Below are 22589 nucleotides of genomic sequence, written 5' to 3' on the forward strand. Positions count from 1 at the left end.
AAGAAAGGCAGACGTTCCAGAAAAAAAAAAAGACGGACGTTCCAGAAAAGAAAAAAAAGACGGACGTTCCAGAAAAAAAGAAGAAAGGCAGACGTTCCAGAAAAAAAAAAAGACGGACGTTCCAGAAAAAAAAAAAAAGAAGACGGACGTTCCATGTTGAATTCCATGTTGACGCTTTTTGTTTTTTGCTGGCGTCTCCGCAACATCCTATTTCGGCCATTTTTCTTTCAGCTTTCATTTGATTTGGGCAGAATGTTCGGCCCAAAATGGCAAAAAGAGCCTTTTTGGGCCGCACATTTTCGCTGGCCGAGTATTCGGTGCAACACGAATTTTTTTAGAACCGTTTTTATTTTCACTTTTAATCATTAAGAATCATTTAGAATTTTGTCAGTTTTGGTCCTCCATAAAAGGCAGCTTGATTGTAAAAGAAAAAAACACATTTTGGCATTAATAGTGTAAAAAAAAAAAGGCTACTTTAGAAGAAATAATGATGTCATTTAAAAATATTTTCACAATTGTGACCTTTTTTTTTTATTTTAAATGAGCTGCAGATATATTCAAATAATCTCAATAAAAAGGATCGTTTTCTTTTTCTTTCCCGTCATTTCTGCAATTGTATGCAAATGTCATATATTGTACAAACGATATATCTTGAATGGCAGACAATAAACATTTGCCGTTGCCCCCCCCCGCCCCACCCCCCACCCTGAAGACTCGCAATCACGTACACACACACGCGGATACTTGTCGTGTGTGTGCGTGTGTTTTGGCTCGCTGGCTTGGCTCGGCGCGGCACCTTTCTGGGCGCCGTCCGCATTCCGTTGACTTTCTCAGCACTCACGATCACAATATTCATCATCTTCATCATCATCATCTTCACATGATGCAACATCAGCACATTTCTTGAACCATTTTGTCATCATATTATCAAACATGGCAACAATTGATATTATTCTACATAATGTTTTATATCTGATCTTGATCACGTGGCGTGCGTGCGTGAATGTGAGGATTTCAATTTTGTATCACGGATGACTTTTGTACAATATTTACAGTATATGATTTTGCTGAGTCATCTTTCTATCAAATTCTTTCAACTTCAACTTGCTGTGAATATGAATCGAAAATGTCAAATGTAGCGCATGGAATGTGTGTGCGTGCGGTCGGTGCATTTCCGCATTAACGTGTGCATGCGTTTCCTCTTTAGCCGCTGCTGTGACAAAAAAAGTTGCGGAAATCGCAACGAGACGCCCTCTGACCCCGTCATCATTGACAGGTAGGACACGCCCCCTTTTTTGTGTGTGTGTGCACGCGTGTCATATTGTGCAAGCGTGTATGATGATGTCATCGTTGTGTTGTTCGTTGGGATTCGGCATCGAGCCCGTCATGTGTCACATGCGTGCGACGTTTAGGGATGGGCGAGTACCGACGCCAGGTATCGGTATCAGACTGTCGAAACTCATTTCAAAGTATCGGTGCTCATGGTGGCCATTTTGCAAACAGGAACACATTAAGAATATATTGATTTTGTTATTTGATTTCATTGGAATAATTATTACACTTATTATGTAATAATAATAATAGTATCAAATCTATTATTATAAATTCTATATATTATACAAATTGCTATTAAGTTATTAATGATCATAAAATGAATATCAATTCAAAAAACTGTTTTGTTAACGAAATAAAGATGAAAATGCTTCTTTTTTTTAAAAGAAAAACTCACTGAAGCTACATTTTATGTTTACAAAACGAGCTCAAATGAACTATAATGATAGCAAAAAAATGTCTGTGCTCATGAATTCAATGCATGAGTCTTTGGGGATGATTTGATTTCACCGCAATGAGGACGTTTGAAAATGTCACACCGAAGTGACGTCAGCTTTTCAAACCAAAAGCGCCGCCTTCAGACGAGGTCGCTTCGAGGCCACAACCAAACGCAACGCGAGCTACCAAACTAATTCCTTTTCTCAGTCAAAACCTGCCAACAGTTGGGCTTTAGCCCCTGATGCTAGTTAGCTAGCTAGCTAAGTAGCTCCCAAGCAGGTCAACGAGCGCCGTGGGAGCTCCTTAACTGAATGGAAAATCAATGTGAATCGGGAATCAAATCCATTTTGGAAATGTGAACCGATACCAGCCCCAGAATCAAGAAGAGCTCCGAATGGAACCAAACCGAGTTCAACTATGATGACACGCTGAGCGCACGCACGCACGAGCGCCATTCAGGTCATGCGATGGTGATTTACAGCGACCGGTTGTTTCTCTGCATTTTAGTGCCTGTTAAGAAAGAAGGATTTATTACACGCACGCACGCACGCACACACGCGCGCATGCACCCTCGTGATGTGTGTGCGTGTTTAGTGAGCCATCATGCAAATGATGTGCTAGCTAGCAGCTACAGTAAAGACGTTTAGTGCTAAATCAATGTTATGTGCGCCGCACACGCGTGACATGAAGTCAGAGGTTTCCAGTGTCATGTGACTTTGTGCGCGCCACCTCAACACCACAATTTCATTTTTGATCGCCGCAATCGGCGCCGCGTGGCGGCGGTGCACACGTTTTACCATCCGAGTCACGTGTCACACATTAGCAGCCAAGTAGGTTGACCTTTGAACTCATCTTGTCTTATGGTCTCTTGGGGCGAGACCAAGCGGCCGTCAAAGCCAGCCTGACGTCTCCTTCCTGTCAAACGCCTGAACGACGAAGGTCCTCGAACCCTCGTCGCTTTCAAGTCCCGCCACATTATTTTACTTTTGAGTACATTTTTTCACCCTGCATGTTAATGAACATTACATGCGACTCATGTAAAGACACGGGATCGAACTCGTCGGCTATTTTTCATCCGTTGTCCTCAAGCAAACCACAGAAACACAAAAAAAACCAATTCACTCGTTCATTCACATGATTCTTGTCTAACTCTCTCACTTCTCTGTCACGCGTTCATTTGATGGCTAATTGCTAAGTCGTTGACTCACTCGTTCATCTTTCTTTGCTAACTACCTGACTGGCCACGAACGGACCTTTTGAGTCCCTCGGATGCGAGCTAACAAAGTCGTCACCGGCGATTCCGCCACACGCACGAGCCTCCACTTTGCGTGTGCACGGAAGACATGCACACACAATGTTTGTAATAAATGGAGTTTCCCAGAGGAACTGAGCGAGCGAGCGAGCGAGCGAGCGAGTGAGAGAGAGAGTCAACAATCGCTTCCGTTTTTAGACTCGTGTTTACTTTGTGGTGCAAGCGCGCGCTGAGCTAGGCTAAGCACGGCTGTAGTGGGCGGGGCTTCCATGTTGGGAATCGGCCGCTGCTTGACTTCCTGCTCGCACTTAATTGGTAGCAGCCAATGTGATGACATCACGGCTTCAAACATTTCAGCCCCCCCCCAACCCTTCATGCTGAGTGTCAAGCAGGGCGGCAACGGCGCCCATTGGTACGACCCGGCCGGCGATTGAACCCACGACCTCCCAGTCTCAGGGCGGACAATCTAGCACGAGCTAATCTAGCTGGCTTGATGACATCACACCTGCTGAGCTCAGCTGGAAGCAACGCACGCACGCACGCACGCACACAAGGAGCAGAGGATCATGGGAAGGTGGGGGAAGCCCCTCCCATCCCAGCATGCAACTCTCCTCCTTACACACGCGCACACACAAAATAATTGCCCTCGCAAGGTTGCTAAGAAGCGTCAACATGCTAGGCTAGCATTAGCATCCCGGAGTGTGCGGCGGTCTCGTAAGGTCGACCTCCGTCACTCGGCAGCGTTGTGCGACCCCGCCCCCTCCTCGCCTTTACGACCTTCATCTTTATGTAGGAATCAATAGCGTCTTCAGGTCCTCCTCCTCTTCCTCGTCCTTCCTCATGTCCTGCCCGAGCCCCAGCTGTGAGATGCCCGAGCGTTTGTGCGCCTTGACATATGAGCGGCGTTCAACGCTCGTATGTCAAAATCCAAAAAAGGGCAAGCGCGCCAGCTTAACGGTCACATGACGCGGTCACCTGTTGTTGGGTGGGGGGGTCACGGCAGGAGTCGCATTTGGGGGGGTTCTGGCTGGTGGGGCTTTGCTCTTGGCAGGTGTTGTGGCGCCATAAAGCGGCACAAGTGGGAGGCGGCATCTGGTGGGCGGGGGCGGGGAGGGCCCGGGAGAGCGCGGAGGTGGCGTCGCTTTAGCGGCCAAGCCCGGCGGCCGCAGATGGTGGCGGGCTCTTAGGTCACGTGACTGGCGTGCCGTGTGCTGGAATTGTGGGCGGAGGCCTGATGTTGCATTATGCTACATTATGCTACATTAAAGAGCGGCGCTAGCCGGTCCACGCCGGCGGACGCTGCCAGTAAAAGCTAATAGCCGCGTTAGCATCACACACTTGTTTCGTTTTCTGCTTTTTTGTTGTTGTTGGTTTCATCACCTTGGGTTCGATTTTATTTTTTGTGTGTCGATGCTTCTGCATTTGCTTGATCGGATGACTTTGGTGGTGTTTGGTTTCCATATTTGGTCGCCATTTTGTTTGCTGGCACGCTGATTTGGTTCCTTCCGTGTTCCGGGTCCGACAGGCGTCAGGCGAGCGCTGAGCCAAGCGGGCCGGCCGGTCCACATTTCATCCATTATGGGATCAAGTCCACATTTTGGGCTGCCGGCCAATCGGATCGCTCCTCAAGTCCCATTTTTGGGACGGACGCTTCAGACGTCCGTCATGTGACGCCGTTTAGCGCTCCGTTCGTGTCCCGGGTTCGGGTTTTCTTTTGACGTCAGCTCAGTCAAATCGGTTTCCAATGTTTGGAGACGGACGGACAAACGATCGGACATACGAACGGGCCGGTCCACTTTGCGGCAGGACCACCCGTCACGACCGCTTTGTCTCCGAAGATCTAAACGTGGGACCCTCATGTTGTTTTTTCTTCTGTCTTTCTTCTTTGTTGCAGTTTGTTTTTATGTTTTTTGTTTGCTGACTTTCACGCGTCTTTGCTTCCTTTCTTCTTTGAAGGCTTCCTCGCACCTGCCACCTGTCCTGTCCCGTCTTGTTTTGTCCTGTCCTGTCCTGCTTCCACGTTTGCTTCCTCGCATGTTTTTGCTTTTGGTTCCTGGTTTGCTTCCTTTTGGCATTCAGTCTTTCTTTTCACGTGCAATTGTTTGCTTCTGCGACTGGTTCCTTATTTGGTTCCTTGCGTGCGTGCGTGCGTGCGTGCGTGCGTGCGTGCGTGCGTGCGTGCGTGCGAACGAGCGAGCAAGCGAGCGGCTGTCATGTTGATGTCGCAGGTAGCCGAAGTACAAAGTATATTTTGTGCGAATGTTTTTTCAATGTGATGCTAAATGGACTCTTCAAGGTGAAGGTGTTCTTCCAGCAGCAGCTTGACAAATGAATTTTGGGGGAGGGGGTTTGTGTGTGTGGGGGGGGGGGGGGGGGCGGGTACGAGCGAGAGTGCGAATGTTTTTTTTCCCCGTCCGGTGGACGAGCAAGCGATGGCGAGAAAGTGGCTCGGACGTTCGGCGGGCCAACGTGGACGCGTGCGTTCGTGCGTGATGCAAACGGTTCGCCACCGATCGCCACAATTCTTCATCACGCAGGATGACGATGATGACGATGATGACGATGAAGGATCGTCAACATCATTTGCTGAAATTTGAATTTGTTTATCTTCAACATTCTCAACAAAAAGTGCAACAAATCGAATGATCGGCAAGCGATTGATGATGAAATGCATCCGTCATAACGATTTTGGTCTGAAGAAATGGAAACGGATTTTATGGACCAAAACAGAATCGGAATCAGATTTAGTTCTGTACTGTTGGTTTGAAATCATTTCCTGTTTGATTAAAAACCACACGTGCGCGCACGCGCACACGCATGCACGCGGGCGTCCTGCGTGGCTCGTCCGGGTCCATCTGTGCTGCAAATCTTCATCACTCGCCTCCTCTTCCTCTTCCTTCTCCTCTTTTTCTTCCTGCTTTTCCTCCGCTTGCTCCTCCCAGTCAGTTAGCAGGTGTTCTTTTAAGGGTTAGCGTGTGCGCGTGTGTGCGTAATGTTGCCCCAGGGTCCGCTTTCGGCCGCCGCCGCCATCCGAGCGAAGACGCCACTCTGCCAAAAGACCCCCGCCCCCCGTTTTGTGAGTCCAGTGGGGGGGGGGGGGGCAACTTCCCGCCTCTTAAACTGTCTGAAGTCACGCCGACCTTCAAAGTGTGACGTCACCAAACTCGCAACTTCCCCCTGCTGCGACCGTTCACTCGGGTTGGCAGTGAATGGTCGTTCAGCAAGCAGGTTGAGCGGTCATTTCTGGCGACCAGTCGTCAATTGTTCGTGTCGGCCCGGCGACCGGTCCTGGCCGTACACGTTCCCAGTCTGCAGCATGCACGGTGACCATTCACAAATCTACACATGCATGGTGACCGGTCGCGAGAGTGAGCAGTCGTTACGTAACCGGTGGAAGCGACCGGTTGCGCAATATCATATTGAGCTAACGTGCTAATGGCTAACAGGTGCAGCCAACGAGTGTTTAATGACGAGGCAGTGCAAGAGAAAATGGTTGTCGGCGGGGGGGGTTAGCTTAGCTTATTTTAGCTTAGCGGCGCGTACGTGCGGCGTCTCGCTAATCGCGCCTTCTAATCCTGCCTGTCAAACGCTCCAATCAAAGAGGGCCGTGTTCCGCCACCCTTTAACCGGCTAATCTCTGCGCTGCCGCTGGAGGATTCTGGGAAAAAAAAAGAAAAAAACATTCAGGAGGAAGACAGGCTGAAACTCGTGATCAAAACTCCCCCCCCTTCCAACCCCCCCCCAGGCTGTTCAATGTCCGCTCAAATTCAGAGCGGCCGGGTTGGGAGCGCAGGTGTGTGTGCGTGCGTGAATGCATGCGCGCGTGTGTGAACACTCGTATCGATCCATCGACCCCCCCCCACCTACCCCCACCCCCCACCCCCCCCCCCCCCTTTACCCCCACCTGTGCTCGCAGGCTTAAGTGTTATTTAGTCGTCAGTCATTAATGAACACGCTCGCATCCTGCAGCTGTCAATCACACGCACGAAACACGAAATGTGTGTGCGTGCGCGTTTGCAAGCTTCCTGCGGGCCGTCACGTCTTCCTGTCATCAAACGCGGGCACAGCCTTGTAAAAACGTTTGCTGCCTGTTGGTGGCGCCCAAGAGTCGAAGAAGATTTTTCTTCGAGCGTGAGAGTGTCGTACTTACAAGTCAGCACGCGTGGGGGCGTGGCCTGCCTGCCCGTCGGCCGCCTTAAATGGACGCAAAACTTCCTGTCGAGATGATGACGACATTAATTAGGGCTGCAAGTCATCATTATTTGCAGGAATGTGTCAATTATTTGTTCAATTCATGGATGAATCGGATAAAAAAAGAAAAATGCAATTTGCATCTCCTTTTTCAAAAAACAGGACATTATTTGAAACGAGCGAGCGACTTTGGACTTTTTGTTGTCACGAGAGCAAAATTGGCCCAAATGTTGATCATCGTTTTCCAAAGTCCAAACAATTGTTTGCTTTTGGTAGCGAACAACCATAATCGGTTGAATAGAAATTGGAGAATAGTTGAGGAATTGAAATTCTCAGCGTTGGGAGAAAAAATCATTCTTGAATGGATGACTTATTGATTGATTGGTTGCGCCGTCTTCAAATCAAACAGGAAATGTCTTTGCTTTGACGTCAGCTCTGAAATGTTGCGTCCGTTGCCGTCCCGTCGACACTCGCCGGCCGTTTGCGTGTTTTTGTCCTCCGTTGCCTTTTTGTCTTGTTTTCATCACCACCTCCAAGAAGATGAAAAGTGCTGGACCGCCGGTTGCCACGGCGACCCATCTGACGGGAAGTCACTTCCCGATTGCAGCCACCCATCCTCCAAGGATGGACTGGTCGCCAGCCAATGTCAAGTGGATTGGTCGCCGGCGCTTGTGGCGTCCCGCCTGGCGCAGTGTAACACCTCCGCGCGGGTGCGTGTGCTGACGCGGCGGCGTCACCCGCTGCCGTCGGCGTTTTGCTCGCGCCGGAAAAGAAAATCTGTGACAGGAAGCTCCGACAGAGGCGAGCGATCGCGGCGGCTTGTTGCGCAAAGTGCTGGCACGTTGTCACCTGCTGGAGCAGGCGGCGCCGCATACGGCCGCCACATTGTCAAGAAAGACAATGCGCATACATTTGCATGGCTAATGCGGCCGTTTAATATGCAAATGTGGCCAATCGGCGGATGGCGTGGGATGAACGGAACGACCGACACAGGAAGTGACGGCGACAAACTTTATTTTTTTTGTCATCGCTGAACGACGTGGAAACGTGTTCAGCTTGCAACGAGTGTTTGCGAACGGACGATTGATGACAACATCTCAGTCACGCGTTCACCGGCTTGAATTTGGGAAGGAAGACGAACGTTTTGGATTTTCCGTCTGCGTGACTTTTCCTTCCTGGGTAAAGAAACGCTTTCCTCCAAAAAGCCAAAACAAACCACGACAAAGATGACACTCGTGCGTAAAGATGCGTCGCAATCCAATTCCATGTGCTGCCACCAGGAGGCAGCACCGACAAAGCAAGCAGAATTCCCGTTCTCTTCTTCTGCGACTGCTCAAATGTTTGTTTTTTTCTGTCGAGGATGAAGAAGGTGGAATATCGTTTGCTTTAAATATGCGTTGCTGCTGAAACCGAAGATGCTAACAGCTTTCGCTCTCCAGTCGAAAGACAAAAAAGCCGCTTGAAGGACACTTCGTATCTGACGGATTCGAATTTTGGAATTAGTCAGTCACGAGTGGGAGGTGTGCCTTTTTTGGAGTGCGGTCCAAGGTCGGGCCAGATGGCGCCAACCTTGACGCTGACCGCTGGTCCCCGCGCCGCCGCCATGCCGCCGTGGCGCCGCCGTGGCGCCACCACAGCAACACACCTCACTACACCACCGCAGCATCGCACCCGCGCGCCGCCAAACAGATGGACGGAAGCACCGAGCGTTAAAAAGCTTCAATGTGCTGAGAAAACACACACGCTGCAAAACACACACGCGCGCTTGTGCCAACTAGCGTGTGCGTTCATCTACTGTATGTGTGTGTGTGTGTGTGTGTGTTGATGCATCTTCAAAGGAGACAAAATTACATTTACTATGTAATGTTTGCATCATCATTCCTTCTCTTTATCAAGAACCAATCGACTGTATGCGCGTGTGTGCGTGCGCGCGCGCGTGTGCGTGTAAATGTAAATGTGGTGTTTAATGACGAAAGGTCCGCCTGCAGGGAAGGAAGTGGATCGAAGAGCAATGGATGACTTTGCAATTGATCGTCATCAATTTCCACCTGAAAATGAAGACGATGATGACGATGATGACGATGATGAAGATGCGGTGCACTCGCCACGCACGCCGCCGTGTGATTGGCTGATGAGTGACTGAAAAGTCGAATCCAAATGTCGATTTCGATCGACTTCTTCACCATGCAACTTGAACGGGACCTGAACCGGATCTGAATTGAATTGGACCCGGATCGTAAATGAGCTTATTGTGGACACGGATCGGATCTTCGATCCACTTCAAATCCATCACAAGTCCATTGGACCCGGATCTTGAATGAACGTGAAATGGATCTGAAGTGAATTGAATCGGAAGCCGATCTGAAATGAGTCTCAAATAGATCTGAATTCCTTGGAATTGGATCTTTGTATGAACTTGAAGCGGATCTTTGACAAATGGAAGTGGACGTGATCTTGAGATGGAGAAATTTGGACTTGAGGCATCGAAACCGCTTTCAAAAGCGCTTTCAAAAGCGCTTTCAAAAGCGCTTTCAAAAGCGCTTTCAAAAGCGGTTTTGAAAGCAGTTAGAGCGAATCCAAAGTGAACTTGAAGTGGATCGAGTGGCTGTGATTGAACGCTGCCGGTCACGTGAGCCCAAGTTTAAGTGGCGTCCACGTTGAAGCCCGCACGAGAGCCTGCTCGCACCTCTGCTACAAACTAGCGCCATTAGCATTAGCCGAAGCCTTCCTCTTGTCTTGATGACATCGCACGGTCGCTCCTCGTCATCCAATCCGTGACGTCGTTCAGTCGCACAAACTTGTCTCAAGAAACATGCGGTCGGGAGAGTCGCCCTCCCTCGCCCTCCCTCGCCCCCTCCAAAGCCTCCCTGCCCCCCCCCACGCCGTGCTCTCGTCATTCACGCATTCAAGACTTTTCACGGTCCTTTTAGGAACGCTACGAGGCTTACCTCGCTTGCTTTACATCCGCTTCACATTTCTCGGCCGCCATTCGACGTCACTACGCACTGAATGCCTTGCCACGGCAATAACAATGGCGGCGTACGTCCAAATAAAGTTTCGACAAAATGTATTCAACTGGAACTGATTTTTCAAAAATGAATCTCATAGTAATGTTAGTAAGAACCAAATAAATGATAGACAGCAAACAATCGGCGCTCCTTTTAAACTAATGACAACTTGTGATGTGGTTCAACATGCGCGCGCGCACGCACACACGCACACACACACACGCACACACGCACGCACACGCACGCACACACACTACACCTCCCAGCATCTCTTGGGGCTGCTGCAGGTGTTGTGGGAGGCGCAGGAACATTTTTGGACTGGAAGCGCTCGACGTGCTGCAAAAGCAGTAACGACAACAGCAGACGTCCGCGCGCGCGTGCGCGGAGGCCTTGTGGTTTTTTAACAAATGTTTTTCCCCCATTTTACAATCCAACTCTGACTTGCACCTCCCACACTCACGCGCACGAACACGCACACACGCGCGCACGAACACGCACACACGATCCCTGCGTGCTTTTTGTGGCTTATCAAATCAGTTGTTGATTTGTGGTTTTGAACCCGCCTCCACTTCCTGTCCCGATGTGGACAAGAGTTTGGGAACTCTTCCTTAAGGTCGACCCGAACCCGCAAACATGCGTGTGTGTGTGTGTGCGCACACGAAAAAGAGGCCTCCGCATGCACACTTGGACAAAAAGCGAAGCACGTCACACACTGACTTGTGCGCACACACTCGGACGTTCCGCATGCATGCAAGGAGACGCAAAGAAAAACACACACTTGCGCGCACAGCCACGGCAAATTCACGCTCTTGTACACAAACTCACACACACACAAGCACTTAGACACACACACACACAAATGTTGTGGCAGAGTAAAATCAATAATAAAGAAATCAATCAAAATGTGTGTCAAATATTTCATTTTTCCACAACACGACGCAAGCTCAGCGTCACAGTCGCTTCAGTGAGAGTAACAAACGATTGGTCGCACTCAAACAGCCGGCACAGGACAAAGAAAAACAGTTTGTGCGTCAACCAACACACGCGCGCACAACGGAGGAGGCGTGATTAGTAGGCGGAGTCAAAACATGTTAACCTGTTGAAATGTTTCCGCTGGCTAGTCTGCTAATTAGCATCAAACAAGAACGGCTTCACATGAGCATCACGTGATGACGTTCGTGCGCACGCACACACGCGCGCGCCCTCCCAAAAATGTCCAATTGGTTCCGTCTGCCCGCTTGAGCGGCGCCGCTCTGTAGGTCGCTGCCTGCGTAACACGACGTGACCGTGCGTGCGTGGGCCTGCGGATGTCTAGGCGTGTGTGTGTGTGCGTGTGCGTGCGTGCGTGCGCGTTGTAATCCAAATCCAAGCAAATCGTTTCCCATAATGCAGCAGAAGGCAAAATAAAAAACAAGCTGCAGACCACATATTTGGGGGCGTGGTCTGTCATTTCGATGTTACAGTATTATTATGAATTTGTATGTTTGTTTTTTGCTGTGCATTTGTGCGCATCTCAAAGCGGTTGTGTTTGTGTGAAAATCAAAACAAATGACATCCGTTGAAGCTTGTAGGCCACGCCTCCTGGCATTTTCATCCGTTGAAGCTTGTAGGCCACGCCTCCTGGCTGACGTAGACCAACGTTTTTTTGGTTTGTGTGTGATTGGCCTGCCGACGTGTGTGAAAAGTGGACTCGGTCAACCAAGCAGAGTTTCATAAGCATTACATGCCGTTAGCGTAGCTGTTAGCATGGCTTGTTAGCATGGCTTGTTAGCATGGCTTGTGCGTCTTTCCTCGTTCGAACGTTGTTTGTCTGAAATGCGGCGTTTTTGCTGAGGCAATGCAAATTGGCAAACTGAAAATGCTGATTTCTCGTCTCTAAAAATGTGCTGAAGTGTTGTCGCTTGCCTCCTGCCGCAGGTTCTTCCTCAAGTTCTTCCTCAAGTGCAATCAGAACTGTTTGAAAAATGCGGGAAACCCCAGAGACATGAGACGCTTCCAGGTCAGTCGCACGGCAACTGCTAAGCGCTAACCGCTAAGCGCTAAATGCTAGCTAGCTCTGTGGCGTGTGTTTTGACGTGTTTGCCGGCGCCGCAGGTGGTCGTGTCCACCACCGTCAACGTGGACGGTCACGTGCTGTCCGTCTCCGACAACATGTTTGTCCACAACAACTCCAAACATGGCCGCCGCGCACGCCGCCTGGACCCGTCTGAAGGTAAGACCAAGTCCTCCATTTTGGTTTTGGGGAGCATTGTTGTGTTTCTGGTTTTCAATTGGAAGTAACACAAATATTTTTACTTCTACTTTTTTAAATCTTTGCTGAAGGGAGTTCACTCAAACCAGAGTTTTTCTTTTTCTTTTTTAATCTTTAGTCCTAGTATTTAGTATTTTGCATATACAGTATGTACGGTATGTGAGTACTTTTGCAAGATGCGGACATAATAAATAAATCCATGTTTTGAAAAAAAACGGAATATTTGTGGCACGAGGACGACCGCAAGAGACAATTACGATCCTTCGTCAACACAAATCGGACACAAACGCTTCCTGGAAGTTGTTGGAAATCGGACGACAATCCAAACAATATTCTCACATGTTTTTTGTTTTTTTTTACTCTTACGCAAGCAGTTCACAAGGACCCCCCCCCCCCCCTGCTGTGTCCCTTCCCTCCATTTTGGTATCAAAGACCCCAAACCAAACTCGTGTAAGGATGCAACGATTAAAACGTATAAATACGTTCTATTGTAAATCTGACCACTGCCTCAAAAAGTTTTTTTTTTTTTTTTACCCTCAAGCGTACAGAATGCTTCGATGCCGCCTCTGAACTGAAGAGGGACGCTGGAAGAACGGTAGTCATTTTAAAAACGGCCAGCAGGTGGCAGCAGAGTATAAGAGATCAATGCCATGTTGCAAAAAGCTCCATCCGCTTCCGTTTTAAACAGATTTTGATGAAACTTAGCTATGTGCTAATGCTAATTGCTGCAAAACGGAAACAGATAGAAATATACTCTTTTTTTTTTTTCCCCCGACGGAAGAAGAGACTCGAATCTTTCTTTTGGTAGCTTCCATGTTTTGATAGCAATAGAAGACAATATTGTGTGGGCCTTGCAACATCCAAGTCCAAATCCAGTCAAACAGCCGGGAGTGAAGGGGGTTGCTTCGGTCAAACTATTTTGATCACTGATGAATGGTTAAGATGGCCGTTTTCCATCTAAAATGGTCCAAATGTTGCATTTGGTGACCTTGCCATCTTTTTCATGTGGCTGAAACTTTTGGAGCAGCCAAGATGGCGATGGAGAACACGTTTGGTCGGCGCAAAACTTTGTCTTCCTTTTTCCGCCTCCGACTTCACGAAAGCCCGCCCATCTGGGACGCGGCCCCGAGTAAAACAAGCCCACGTTCGCGTCGCCATCCGTCTGGGACACGCCGCAAGGTAAAAGAAGCCCTCCCAGAGTCGGTCATCAAAGAGACGTCTGGCGGCGGCGGCGGCGGCGTCCCGGCCGACGTCCTCTTTCAAGTGCGCTGCAACCGAGCTGGCAAGACGCTGATGAGCGGCGCGTTGGCCTCCTCGCGTGGCGCCGACGCGTTGGGCTCGCACCTGGCTGGGAGCAAACAAACGCACCTTGACACCAATCTGTCGCCGACGCCTCGGCTCGCCATTGTTCTCGTCAGCGCCTTGAAAGAGGGGCGGCGGTCCCGGTGGTCCGAAGGCTCCTTCTTCTTTCATCTGCTCTTCAAAAAGCCTCGACATCTGCCCGCGCGTTTGTCTCCGAGCCCGCCGCCGCCGCCGCCATCTTCCCGACGGGATCCGCTTCCCGCTTGCGGCATCTTGACAAAAGGCGGGAAGTGGATGTGCTCGTCACAAAGGACACCTTGGCCGCGCCTTTTGGCGGCCGTCTCGCGTTTGCAAATTCCTGATGTTTTGACATATGAGCTTATTGATGCGTGTTTGCTCTCGCAAACGCAAGAAAGTCCGCCTCAGTTTGTCACAGCAACGATCGCCATGTGACCGCCCGCGAGGGAAACGCCCACCGCAGACCGAATAGGGACGTCCGTTGACGGGACAACAAAAAGCACTCATCAAGTGGTGAATGCGCCCGTTGAGCAACTCGTTGAGCAACCAAACCATCAACTCCCGAAATAAGAACGTGACCAGCAAATCAATCAACGAGCCGATAACAAAAGACGCCATCAATAATCAGCCAAGCAATCAATAAATGTTTTTACAAGCAATCGTCCAATAGAATCGATGGATGGACGAACCGGCGAGCTCTTGCGATCGCTCGGCCGGCGGCGGGACAAATAACCGGGAGAGGCCACGCCCACCGCCAGCGTGCAAAGAGCTAAAAGTTTTCGCTTTTGCTTCACGTCGTGAGCGCGTCAGTCAAAAGCACACGCACACTCGTCAGCGCGCGTGTGCGTGTCTTCCTTCCACGTTGTTGATGTGTGTGCGTGTGTGCGTGTTGTGAAGCAGCCACGCCCTGCATCAAAGCCATCAGCCCCAGCGAGGGTTGGACCACGGGCGGCGCCACCGTCATCCTCATCGGGGACAACTTCTTCGACGGACTGCAGGTGGTCTTCGGGACCATGCTGGTGTGGAGCGAGGTGAGGCGCGTCCGTCCCCGCTCCGTCCCTGCTCCGTACCGGGTCCGTCTAGCGCAGACGTGGGCAATCTCGGTCCTCGAGGGCCGAAGTCCTGCAGCTTTTGGAGGTTTCTCGCTTCCAACGCAAGCTGATTCCAATCAACGGGATCGTTATCAGGCTTATGCTGATGAGCTGATCATAGATCAGCTGTGTTGGAAAAGGGCAACATGCAAAAGCTGCAGGACTCCGGCCCTCGATGCCCACCTCTGGTCTAGCGTGTTCCTCGATGCATGTTTGAGGCGTGTGCTTGCGCTCCGCAGCTGATCACGCCGCACGCCATCCGCGTGCAGACGCCGCCTCGCCACATCCCCGGCGTGGTGGAGGTCACGCTGTCCTACAAGTCCAAACAGTTCTGCAAAGGAGCGCCAGGACGCTTCGTCTACACAGGTACGCACACGCACGCACGCACGCACACACCTCCGCTTCAAATGTGTTTGCTCATTTTCATTCGTGGGCTTAAGAAGAATCCGTTTGACTTTTGGGTTTTTATAAACGAGTTATTTAATGAAATATGGAAAAATTGCGAAACAAGTTTGCAAAATTGTTTCTTTTAATGGAAATTGATTTCAACTTTATTATAATAGATCATGAAATGTTGTATTTCATTTTATGCCAATCACTTTATTGTTCTTTACAGCGGATTCATGAACCGTTTTCATGAATCCGAAAAGTCGGATATGAAACAAAATCAACGCCTTCAAATATTCACAATCCAAATCGTCCTATTGTGGAAAAAGTCAATAAGAAAGTGTTTGGTTTTGTGCACGTTGCAAAACAAAATGGCGGAAACTGCGACGACATTTCGTGGCCCGATTGTGGCAAATCTGCAGCATCCGACCTTTGACCTTTGCAATCCAATTTCATTTGTAAAAAAAGACACAAAGCACAATGGATTGAGGCCAGCAAAAAAAAAAAAAAAAAAAAACCCGCCACTCGCCCAAACCCAAAAACGCTCTCGCGTTTTGTGAAGACGCGCAACGCTCGTGTCCAGTCCACGTCCAGATGTCCTTGAACGCAGCTCAAAGGTCACGTGTCAGCTGTTGAGCCCGATAAGCAAAGGTCGGCGCGAGGCGTCGGATCCCCCCCAGCCCACCGGCGGACGACCCCCTCCCTCACCTCGCCGTATTGTCACAATGGCCGCCGCCGCTTTCGATTGGCCGGGCAGATAGTCGCCTTTGTCGGCCTGTCGGCGGGAAAAGCCAACAAATGGACGTCTTTTTTTTTCAGCTGTGCTGGTGGGGGACGCTAGACTGTGGTGGTCTCCCCCCCCCCCCCCCCCAAAAAACAAAAAAAAATTCTTGGGGGGGTTGATTATTGACGTTTCTTGGAGGAAGTGCTGCAATGATGTCGCCTGCGTGACCTGAGTTTGACCCCTACGTCAAACGCCGCTAGTTTAGACGCGTTGGCGGCGGCGGCGGCGGCAGGGACACGCGTGTGATGAAAGGAAGACTTCCTTTGAAGTGAGCTTTTGATTGACAGCCCGCCGGGACTTCCTGGTTGGTCAGCCGGGACCACCGCGCGGCGGCGGGCACGTCTGCGTTCCGCCAGCTAATGTGGGCTAATTAGCACTTTCAAAACGAGTAACATCTCAGGTGGGGAGGAGGAGGGGCCTCGTCTTCCAGTCAGCGGAAGGTGATTAGCCGCTAATTAGCATGCGTGCGGCGACTAGCGGCGGCCCCGGGAGGAAGCGGTGACGGCTGGGTGTTTTCCGGTCGCGTCCCGACAGCTGCGACAGGACGGCAAGCGAGTGCCGACAGATTTCTGCAGCCGAGCGGCGTTCTGATGTGAAGGATCGCGGCAAAGACGCCTCAGGTCTCCTCGCCGATGTCAGGACGGCAAGACAGGAAGTGGACGTCACATGATCAGCCAATCGGCAACAAGTGAGAAGAACCCGGAAGGTCTGCTTTCCGTCTGATGAATGCAATGTCAGGACGCCACTTGACGGAGCACAAACAACGAGGCGCGTCCGCTCGAGGGCGAGGAAGAAGAGCCCACCGTCATCATCGGCGTCGGCGCATCAATCTCGCGGCCGGGAAGACGGCAAATTGGCGTGCGGTCGGCAGCCGGGTCGGCGGAACACACGAGAAGCGGGACCGGCGGAATACGGCGGCGGCGGACGTGACCGCACCTTCCGCCAAGCCATCAAGCTCACTTAGAAGGACCACGCGCAATCTTTGGAATGTCCCGCAACAAAATGGATGCCAAGTAAGGCGTAACGGCAACTTAATCAAGTGGACAAGATGTCCGCCCGGGAAGCGGCGGGAGAATGTTGACGCGCACGCTGGCTGCAATTGCTCGCCTTGTTTATTTCGGAGGATCTCGCGGCCGATCGGGCAAACGAGGAAGCGAGCGAGCCAACAGGAAGTGGACGGCCGAGGCGCCGCTCGCCCGCTCGCCCGCTCGCCCGCTCGCCGTCTCTCATCAAGAGGCCGACTGAAGCTCTCCTCTTTCATTTCGAAGCGCTTCAAATGGGGAAAACGATTGCTCTTCCGATTGGTTTCTTGTTTGTCAATTCCAGATGACCTGACTTGACCTCTGCCTGCCTTGATTCTGGATTTCCCACAATTCCTTTTTTTGGGTTATGTGCCCTATGTGTCTATTTACAAAGTGTGTTGTGCAAAACTCGTGAAGTGAGTTGAGAGGAGCGACCAGCGGGGGGGGCCTCTCCCAACCCGGCGGGGCCAACCCTCCAACCCGGCGGGGCCAACCCTCCACCCCCACCCCCCGACGGTTTCCAGGGGGCGAGTCCCATCCGGCCCGCCCGGGTGTCAGGAGGCTTACCGGACGGAGTCCACAATTGACGCTGCTGTCACGCCGAGACCAAAAGCATGCCAGGATTCTTCCCATGAAAATGGAAGATCGAGTCGGATTGCGGTTGAGATTCCGATTCCCAATCCGATTGAAATTTCCATCCAGCCGGGTTATGATCGCTTCCGATTCCAATTTCAATTCAAATACAGCTTTTCATTCTGATTTGGATTTGACATTTCGATCCGTTCACATTGATTGAGATTTTGCTGTTAGATCAGATTGATGTTTATATGATTGAGATTTGTAGATGTGTCATATTTGAAATCCCACGGACTTTATTTTTAGTCTAGTTTTGCACATTTGGATTGACAATCGGTCTGCTTCCATTTGCCGATTTGGGATTTGCATTCCTTGGCCGAGTTTTCAGGTGTTGTGGCAGGAAGGAAATGCATTTTGGGTTTCCGCCAAAAGCCTCTGCGGGATTGCGCCGTCGCTGGACTGGAAAGCCGGCGCTGCCCGGACGCTTTGTCGCCGCTCTTCAGGTTTCCGCTTGCCATCTTTCCATTTCAGCGTTTCTTCATCCTCTTGTCTCCGCCTCCGGCCGCCTCGGACAAATTGGATTGAACGTCTGCGGGCCGGCCGGCGTTCCCGGGAAAGCCAAACAAATATTGTTCTAATGCTAATAGCGGCGGCGAGCCGCCCGCCCGCTCGCCCGCTTGCTATTCATGAAGGCCGCACTTATGCAAATGAGCGCGAGGAGGCGGCCGACGTGCGGCCTGTTGATCATCGTTAGCCGCTACAAGCGCTAACGCTGACAAAGACCCTCTGACAAATTGTCCCCAAAGTCAAATTTGACAGCGTTTTATGATTAATGGACTTGATCGGCGAGAACAAGTCGCTCTCGACTCGCTCTTCCCGCCTTTGCGCCGGCAGGAAGTAGATTTGAATTAGCATCCAGTCGTTTCATCAAATTGCGGCTAAATCGGATGACTTCATCATCACCATGGCAACGGTGCGGCTCACTAAGCGTGCGTGTGCGTGTGCGTGCGTGTGCGTGCGTGTGCGTGCGTGTGCGTGCGCCAACAGCCTTGAACGAGCCCACCATCGACTACGGTTTCCAGAGGTTACAGAAGGTCATCCCTCGCCACCCCGGGGACCCCGAGAGGTTACCTAAGGTCAGTGCTCCCTTGCACGCACGCACGTACGTGCACAAGTTGTGTTTTGTGTCCGATTCACATCAAAGTTTAGCGCATTGATCCAGATTTAGACATTGATTGATTGATGGTTGAGATTGATGAAGATTTTCATTCCGATTCGTGTTTGATCGAGATTTGAATGGATTTTGGAGGCTTCATTACCACATTTCAGCTTTTGTTTCATATTAAGATTGAGAACAAGATTCAGATTTTGCTTCAAATTGAGACTTTAAATTGAAATTCACATTGAGGTTTTAACTCAGTGAAGGGTTTAGTTTTGAATCGGATTCTGATCCAATTCTGATTCAAGCAGACGACAGGTGACGTACGTTTATTGCTCCGGATTTGTGGCTCAAGCAGATCAATTGAAATTGACTTTGAAATGAGATTTAGGTTTGAATTCACTTTCAGATTGAGATTTTGGACTTCAGATTTACATGACGATCGACATGTGGATTTGCTTTAGATTTAGATTTGCATTGAGTCTTAGATTCAAATAAAGATTGAGGTTGAAATGTGCTTTACAGTCGACATTTCTTTTCAGATTGAGATGAAGAATGAATTTTGATTTAAATTGCGATTCCGATTGAGTTGAAGATCAATTTTTTTATATTTGAATCAAGATAGAAATAAAGATTTCGATTGACAGGTTTTCGATTGAGTTTGAGATTTGAATGAAGCTCGACTTTTGTCTCGCCATTCAAGTCTGACTTCATTTTGCAATGTGGGCTGTGATTGGCTGCTTCCTTCAAACAGGAAGTGCTCACTAACCCCGCCCCCACCCGGCATGTCTGTGACTCTTTGCTTTGATGTGGTGGAAATCCGCCGCTCGGTGCAAGATGGCGGACGCTTGACAGTGAGCGCGCTCGCTCTCCTTCAAGACACGCACGCACACGCGTGTGATTGCGGCGGCGAGATTGCGTTTGGTGGCGGCAATGAGGGCAGATGTGCGCCGACAGTGAACGCCGCTGCCAAATTGAAGCCATTCATCAAACGGCGACACGCCACAAAAAGCCGTTTGTTTGTAAATTGATGCTAATCGCCGGCGCAGGTCGCCGCCGCCGCCGCCGCCATCATGGCCAGCCGTCACCTCTTCCTCACCATGAATATTTATGCCTTCCTCGTCCTCTTTTTGTCGGCGAGGTGGCGACACGCGTGTCGGCGGCGGGCATCTCACCCGCCGCCTGTCACTTCCTGTTTGCTTTCACCGGCCGCACGTTTGTTTGTGCGCTCGCCGGCTGGAGCGCGACGCATCAAACCCAGCGGCGCCAGCGTGTCATGTGACGTCACCGCATATCGCCAAAAAGCCGGCCAATGATATCGTGCGTACACGCGTGATCTCCACAATCAGCTGGCAGGAAACGATGAGCGGCTTCCGTTGGAAAGTCGCTGTTGACGTCCACAATCGGCCGCAGTTGGCCTCCTTGCCAGCAAGCGGCGCTGTGGTTGTCATTCAGATCGGCAGCAGGCTCAAGCTTGCGCCAACATGGCGGCAACATGGGCGGGAATCCATTTGCCGACGGCACGCAGCCGCAAAGGTCCGAGTGATTTGCTCATTTCCAAGCTTCTTGTTTTGAATACCGCCACGAGTGACGGCCATCTTTGTTTTTGTGTGTGTAACGTCTGCGGCGCCACAAAATGCCAACATCGTGACGCTCGTCGAAACCTTTCAAACGCTTTCAAGTTTTCCTTTAATTGGATTTCTTTTGCTAGCTTAACCTCGGAGAAAAATACAAAACAATCATATTGGACTTTATTGGCTGAAAAAAAAGACGACTTGGCTCGAACGGGAAATGGTCTCTGATGGACAAGCCCCGCCCCCAATTCCTCGCTTCAATGAATACTTCCAATGTTGATCGATTGATGTTTTTTCCTGCATATTAATTGACAACTGATCAGGAATGAAATGAATTGATGGGAAATTCAAATGTGTTTTGAAATCCAATCCATCGACAAAATAATCAACTTATGAATCAAATCTTCAAATCATTGTTAGTTGCTTGATTGAATTGTTTGTTGTTGTTTTTGGACACAAAATGTCGGTGAAGACGTTTTTCCGATTTGGATGACAGGAAGTCAAGTGAAGCGAGCGGTCGCTTGGAAGACTCTGATAGCTGCTAACGTTGCCGCCCCCCACCCCCCCCCCCCCCACCAGCGCCGTCTTCCTGGCCTCGCCGCTAGTGATTTATCTTAGTTAAGAGCTGTCTGCTAGCTCCGCCTCCTCCGGGTTGGACTCATTCTGGTCCTGGAGCAGCCCCCCCGAGCACCTCATTAAGACCCCCGTCGCAGGAAGGAGGAGGAGGAGGAGGAGCTCTCAGGTTTGCGACGGCGTCGGTGAGCGGGACGTTTGAGCTTCCCTGCCAAAATTCCGTGCTCACCCGGAAGGACGAAGGAAAGAGTGAAAATGGAACGAAAACAAACGTCAGGCAGCAAAACCAAAAAGGTTGCATTGATTAGCGATTGCTGATTGGGAATCATTTGGGACAAAATCGAAACAAAACCCATCAAAGAAATAAGTGCAGTGATTAGGGCGGGGCTGATGTGTGTGTGTGTGTGTGTGTGTGGGGGGGGCTCATCAGACCTCACACTTTTGAACCCAACCGATGACCCCAAAAATGCTCTTTTACATTTGGACAAAAGATGTGCTTAAAAGACTTGAGACCAAATCAAAACATGAATTGTTGTGAGTGCAAAGACGGCGCTTGTGCATGAAAATGAAGATCGAAGGACGCCACAAAACGCCACAAAACGGCGTCTTTTCCACAAAAATCAACTTGCTCCAAATTTGAATATTCATGAGCTCCTTCCTGCCGTTCATTCCAAATCTGCAAAGAAATGATCGGGCCTGCTCACGTTGGAAGCGCAACTCAAACATGTCTGCCATCTAGTGGTGAAAGTTGACTTTACAACTTGAAACTGGAGTTCGTGCATATTCACAAAGATTTTTTTATGCATTGAATTCTTTCTCTGACCCCCAAATTCAATTTGCCTTCAGCATCTTTTCTATCGATCCGATTGATCTCTTTTTTTCCCATTGTGCGGAATCCATCGTGAGGCCGCTGAGGGTGGCGGTGAGTTGCCCGGCGGGCCGTCGCTGCTTTCAGGCAACAGAAACCAGTCGGCGCTTGAAGTGTTTGGAGCGTCACCGTGGCAACGCAGCGTCCCTGCTCCAGGACATCGCGTGTCGCGCGCACGCACACACACGGAGAATGCAAAGTCAAAGCGATTGCAAGGAAGGAAAAGAGTCATGATGATCATAATAATCATAATCATGTGTAATACCCAAGGGAAGGCCAGCAGAGGCCTCCACCTTCCCGCTTGTTGTCCTTCGGGAATCTCCGTCTCATGGCGGGCTGACGTCGTCCAGCCGATGACGACGTCAGCCTGCCGACGAGCGCCTCCTTTTCTTTCCCTCCTTCTTTCCTTTTCTTTCCCTCCTTCTTTTCTTTTCTTTCCCTCCTTTTCTTTTCTTTCCCTCCTTTTCTTTTCTTTCCCTCCTTCTTTTCTTTTCTTTCCCTCCTTTTCTTTTCTTTCCCTCCTTCTTTTCTTTTCTTTCCCTCCTTTTCTTTTCTTTCCCTCCTTCTTTTCTTTTCTTTCCCTCCTTTTCTTTTCTTTCCCTCCTCCTCCTTTTTTCTCTCCTCCTATTGTGGCCTTTGCCTGCGTTTGCTCTTCTTTTGTCCTCCTTCCCGCGCCTCCTTCCCGCCTTCCCTCGCCTGCACGGATCTCCGTCCGTCGCCGTCTTCATGTTTTTTTGCCGGCTGTCTTTTCCCTCTTTGATGT

The 22589-nt window shown here is 50.3% G+C and overlaps 1 protein-coding gene across 6 annotated transcripts in view; it reads left to right on the forward strand.

The window, feature by feature from the left end:
• LOC144056521 (transcription factor COE3-like) overlaps positions 1–22589 on the forward strand; it is a 39687-nt gene that overhangs the window by 11098 nt on the left and 6000 nt on the right. For 4 of the 6 annotated variants that reach the window (XM_077573423.1, XM_077573426.1, XM_077573421.1 and 1 more), the window contains 6 exons: positions 1208–1276; positions 12139–12220; positions 12316–12433; positions 14690–14823; positions 15123–15249; positions 18700–18788. In XM_077573423.1, the coding sequence (XP_077429549.1) occupies positions 1208–1276; positions 12139–12220; positions 12316–12433; positions 14690–14823; positions 15123–15249; positions 18700–18788 (619 nt within the window). The remainder of the gene's footprint in view (positions 1–1207; positions 1277–12138; positions 12221–12315; positions 12434–14689; positions 14824–15122; positions 15250–18699; positions 18789–22589) is intronic. The other 2 variants (XM_077573424.1, XM_077573422.1) reach the window with 1 other exon arrangement.

This window comes from Vanacampus margaritifer, chromosome 8, assembly GCF_051991255.1.
Source record: "Vanacampus margaritifer isolate UIUO_Vmar chromosome 8, RoL_Vmar_1.0, whole genome shotgun sequence".
NCBI lineage: Eukaryota > Metazoa > Chordata > Actinopteri > Syngnathiformes > Syngnathidae > Vanacampus > Vanacampus margaritifer.